At 42.3% G+C, this 5,305-nt stretch overlaps 1 protein-coding gene across 1 annotated transcript; it reads right to left on the bottom strand.

Moving 5' to 3' along the window:
- Nucleotides 1-4,802: 4,802 nt before the first annotated feature.
- Nucleotides 4,803-5,297, bottom strand: LOC117940207 (alpha-1-antitrypsin homolog). Its single transcript, XM_034865560.1, has 2 exons — nucleotides 5,131-5,297; nucleotides 4,803-5,051 (listed from the first exon to the last, which is right to left on the bottom strand). Exons 1-2 carry the CDS (start codon nucleotides 5,287-5,289, stop codon nucleotides 4,851-4,853), a joined length of 360 nt encoding a protein of 119 aa, XP_034721451.1. The 5' UTR covers nucleotides 5,290-5,297; the 3' UTR covers nucleotides 4,803-4,850.
- Nucleotides 5,298-5,305: the final 8 nt, after the last annotated feature.

Raw genomic sequence — 5,305 nt, 5'->3', positions numbered from 1 at the left:
GGTGCGTCTCCCCCTGCGCGCCCACGGACAACAAGGCCAAGGCGGTGGACACGCTAACCGGGGAGAAGAAGATGTTCTTTCCGTGGGAGTCAGCGTGAGCTGCTAGCTTCTTGTAGAGGCGGAGGGAAAACTCCCGGTTGGCTTCGTTCACCAGGGCGACGCTGTTGGCGCTGCCGTCCACTCCAGTGTCTTGGACGGACTTGTCGTGGCCGTGACCCAAATGGTGATCGCCATGGTGATCGCCTCTACCGACGCAGATCACCGCTGATAGTACCCACAGACTCACGGCTGCACGCATCATCACTGTGAACTGAGACAAAAGATCACACGGTCAAAAGTTCAAGTCATTATTTGTTTGTGTTACACAATGTTTGCTGTTGCTCCAAACTGTCGTTTGTTCTGGAGGCCAAATCGAATCAGGGTAAGTTACATGTGACTTTTAGATCTCACCCACAAAGAAAGCAGATTAGATGATTGACAGTTATATATTCATTATATATTCAGCAGCATCAGGTAGAAACAAGCTGTAATGTAACACTACAGGACGGATGTTCAGCGGCCACTAAAAGTTATGTTGTTGCTGACATACTCAGATTATTATTCTAAGTGTGTGACAACATTATGGGATGGATCCCTACAGAGATAGACCTTTTAGTTAAAGAGTAAGATCCTTTTAGTTTAACATGAAACAGAAATCACCATCACCAAACCCACCAGACTCCATGTAAATAATCACTTCTTTTAGTGTGTATAGAGCAGCATATCTCCACCAGACTCCATGTAAATAATCACTACTTTTAGCGTGTATAGAGCAGCATATCTCCACCAGACTCCATGTAAATAATCACTACTTTTAGCGTGTATAGAGCAGCATATTGCCACCAGACTCCATGTAAATAATCACTACTTTTAGTGTGTATAGAGCAGCATATCTCCACCAGACTCCATTTAAATAATCACCATTTTAACGTGTACACTTTTGATGCTTTTTCTCAATGTTTGTCACTTTTTTTGTTGTTTAACACAACTTAACACTAACTTATTAACTTTAGTTTTACAGTTATTTTTGGAATTTATGGTCAATAAACCTCATTTATAGGAAATTATACCTAATGTTTGAGTTAGAAAAGCAAAAATTAGGAATTATTGAGACTAAAATTAAAGGAATGGATGTTGATGATAATCACAGACTGGAATATGTCAACTTTTACTCAATACTATTTCAAAAACACTTCCATTTGTTTTACAATGCTATAAAATTGAATAAGACGCCCCAAAATTAATGAAAGTAGAGATTTGTACTTGGCAAAGAGCGTTGGGTGGAATCAATCATGTTATTTTGGGGAATTAAAAAGAACATTGACATAGGACAACGGGTCAATTTGTAAATGCAAACTTGACAACATTTGAAAAAAATGACAAATGTTAACAATAGTGAAAACAATAATGAAAAATTTGACAAAAATGTTGACAAAATTACACAAATATTGTAAAAGTAACGGAAACCTTTTGTAGTAAAACGGGTTATTTGAGAACATGAGGGTTAGACGTGTACATGAAAAATTAGAGTCCATCTTTTTAACAGCTTACCTTCTCCTGGTCGAAGCCGACTGGACAGACAGGTCTCCCCTTCAGAAGATAAACCAGAGGAACTGCCCTTTGGCCCTGTTTGTCCTCTGTCTCTGTGTTTGCTCGCCCTGCATGCTCTCTGTGTGATGATTACTGTCTCACGTCATCACGTGCACAAACATGTGAATGTCTGCAGCTCGTCCTCTAGAAACCACTTTAAACCTTGGGTTGTCCTCCTGTCAAAATTGAAAATCAACACTTTTGTTGATGCTTTTTTTTTACGACATGAGGACAAGATGAGGGCAACATGAAGACAACATGAAGACAACATAAAGACAACATGAGGACAACATGAGGGCGACATGAAGACAACATGAGGACAACATGAGGACAAGATGAAGACAACATGAGGACAAGATGAAGACAACATGAGGACAACATGAGGACAACATGAGGACAACATGAGGGCGACATGAGGGCAACATGAGGACAACATGAAGACAACATGAGGACAACATGAGGACAACATGAGGACAAGATGAAGACAACATGAGGACAACATGAGGACAACATGAGGACAAGATGAAAACAACATGAGGACAACATGAGGACAAGATGAAGACAACATGAAGACAACACGAGGGCGACATGAGGTCAACATGAAGGCAACATGAGGACAACATGAGGACAACATGAAGACAACATGGGGACAACATGTCATAAATAAAATAATAATAATATAATTTGTCACAAATCATGACCATAGACCGTTATTCAGTGGGCCGATGTGCTGCAATAGCACCAATCAGCACAATGACTATCATCGCCCATACTTATTATTATTCTTCGGCCAGGTTTTTTTCCCGCTACTAGTCCCGGAGCATTGCCAACATACGCACACAAAATACATCGAAACGTGTGTAATGATCGGGAGTGGTGTGCTATGACTTTTCTAAGAGATTGGCCGCGCGGTTTTCACGAAATCGGCAAAAAACGGCGACAAATTTCTCATTGACTCTAATGGGAAATGTTCGGAAAATTGCTTAACATCGCCCCAACCCCCCTTCTTTGGGACCATGCTGTATCGCCATGCCTTAACGTAGAAACATGATTAAAAGTCTAAACCGAAGACAAGACTTTGGTGTTTATTGGGCTGAATGGGCGTTCAGATATCAAGCACGGTTTCTCCAGAATCCCGGTCTACGTATTGTCCTGTTTTCAGACCGGCTCAGATTTTCCAATTTGTGTGTATGTGGTGGAATGTTGTTTAAAAAATCATCTTGGTTCTCTCTCTATAACTTGCTCCCACACCAACAGTTCTAACTTGTCATGGACAATTTATACATCAAAACGTAGGTATTATTGTCTAGTTTTTCATTTATGCAATATCATTTATATTTTTCGCTCAGCGACCTTTCAAATGACAAGAGTTCCCAATCTTTCCTCCATTCACCGCCATGTTAAACATTGTCCACATTTCTGAGCAGAACGCAGAGCGAAGACCTTTTTTACATCGCTGACACGCCCACATTTATAACTTTATCAACATAAATATGATATCAATACGTTCGCAAAGGCCTTCTGGTGCCCACGAGAACCTTATTTTATTGATGTCTAGTAACCCTTTGATGATATGATCATTTGTTTGAGAGCTTGTTCAGTGTCTGAACAGCTGGTGACAGCAGGTGCCAGGTGCAGTTGTTAACTGATTACAGATCAAAGAAATGACATCACAGAGATGAAAGGCTTCCTATTGGTCCTTAGTAACCAGGCAACCATACTCTGTATGTATGTCTGTCGACATCTATCTGTCTCCCTCTCTCACACACACACACACACACACACACACACACACACGTCCTAACGTCTTAAATAGGTTTTATAAGTTGTATCTCTGAAGGGTTAAGACACTTATTACTTGTTATTAAGTTTTATTGCTATTCGCATGTGCACCAAGTAGGAGACACACTGAGAACATTTCTGCGGAATTTTTTAGTTGTAAAAAATAAACAGTCTATGGCTGGAACACAATCATACAGTCTGATAACTTATCATTCAACTTCAGTAATGTAGCTGTCCTCAATTTAGGTCAATTTTGTGGTTGTGTTTGTGCGTGTGTGTGTGTGTGTCCCTGTGTGTGCGTTTGCAGTTGTTTGTAGTCTGGTTTCCTGTCTTGTCTAATTGTGGTAGTCTGGTTTCCAGTCTTGTCTTGTGATTGTGTTATTAGGCACGTTGGAGATGATCCAGGTCTGCGCAGAATCGATTACCGGCGATCGGCGTCCGTTGCATGCTGGGTAGATTTGTGTCCGACTTGATCCCGACTTGCTCTGATGTCATGCACACGTGGGCAACGGTAATCTCACGAGAGCAAGGCGGCCGCAGGTCTTAGACCAGGGGGCGCAGGTCTGAGACCAGGGGGTGCAGGTCTGAGACCAGGGGGTGCAGGTCTGAGACCAGGGGGCGCGGTTGCTTTTCACCGACTGCAAGACCCAAGCGGACCCAAGCGGACCCAAGCAGACCCAGGCGGCCCCAGAGCATGCTGGGAAAAGCCGTCTTTTCAGCTGATTTAACACTTGATTGGTTTACAACATGATGACGTTATATATAAACTTTTTATTGTTTTTGAATCGGAGCGATTTTAACAGCTATGTGTCTGATTTAAAGACTTATTCTGTACAGAACACATGTTGTGGCTGATAGACGTTTAGAAGTCAGAGAGACTAAATGTGATCAGATCACGGATCACTTACAGAGTGTTCTTGATTAAAATCAGATCTCATGTAGAACATCCTGAGATCTACTCTGTCATAATTAAAACAACTAGAGACTGGGTACCAGCTGATATTTGGGTCTGATTAGATTTTATTAAATCGGAATCACACCACAGTGTTTTGGTCACTTCCTGTCCAGCCTGAAGGCGTCTGGAATCGGCTGGAAACTGTCCCCCCCCCCCCGCCGCCTGCTATCATCTACTTTACAGGCGTTCATCTCGAACGAGCCTATTTTTGGTCTTGTCTCGTATGTGTTCTGTTTCCTGTTTTATTGTTATAGTCTTAAAGTTTTTACGATTTTAACAACCAGAACACTGTCGGCCCTTATTGTATTTAATTATTGTATTTATTTTGTATCTGTTACAAATGACCACACACACACACACACCAAATTTTCTAATCATGATATTTTATTGTATTTTAACTCTAGGTACACTGTTAATAAAGCAAGAGACAACAAGCAAAGGTTTGTCTGACTCCTTTATATATGAGATGGACCCCGAGAGACCATCAGACAGTCGGGTTGAGGATCTTTCCCATGAAGAGGATCTTCTCAGTGATGCGTTCAGTGATGAGGACCATGAACGGACGGTTGAACTTCAGCACCGAGACTTCGGTCGGGATTTCAATCGTCCGTCCGATGAGGACGGCGGTGGCGGCTGCAGCTTCGGCGCCGGTCTCGTCCACGTCTAGCGTCGCTTTGTGCAGAACCTGCAACACAGAGTCAGTGAGACGACAGGCGGATGGAAATGGAATATGTTTGAAATAATAAAATATTCTGGTTTCTTACTTTTGAGACGGCCAGTCCGCCCTCCTCTGAAATGCCTCTCAGATTTGCCCCACCACCAAACATGTCCGTCATTCCCATTTCTGACAGCACATCGTTCAGTTTGTAGGAAGTCTTGATGGAGAACTTGGGAACATATAGATTATGTCTCCTGAAACACATGGGGGTGGGGGGGGGG

The sequence above is a fragment of the Etheostoma cragini genome, unplaced genomic scaffold, assembly GCF_013103735.1.
Source record: "Etheostoma cragini isolate CJK2018 unplaced genomic scaffold, CSU_Ecrag_1.0 ScbMSFa_1921, whole genome shotgun sequence".
In the NCBI taxonomy this organism is placed as follows: domain Eukaryota; kingdom Metazoa; phylum Chordata; class Actinopteri; order Perciformes; family Percidae; genus Etheostoma; species Etheostoma cragini.
This window is presented reverse-complemented; position numbering and strand designations above follow the sequence as displayed.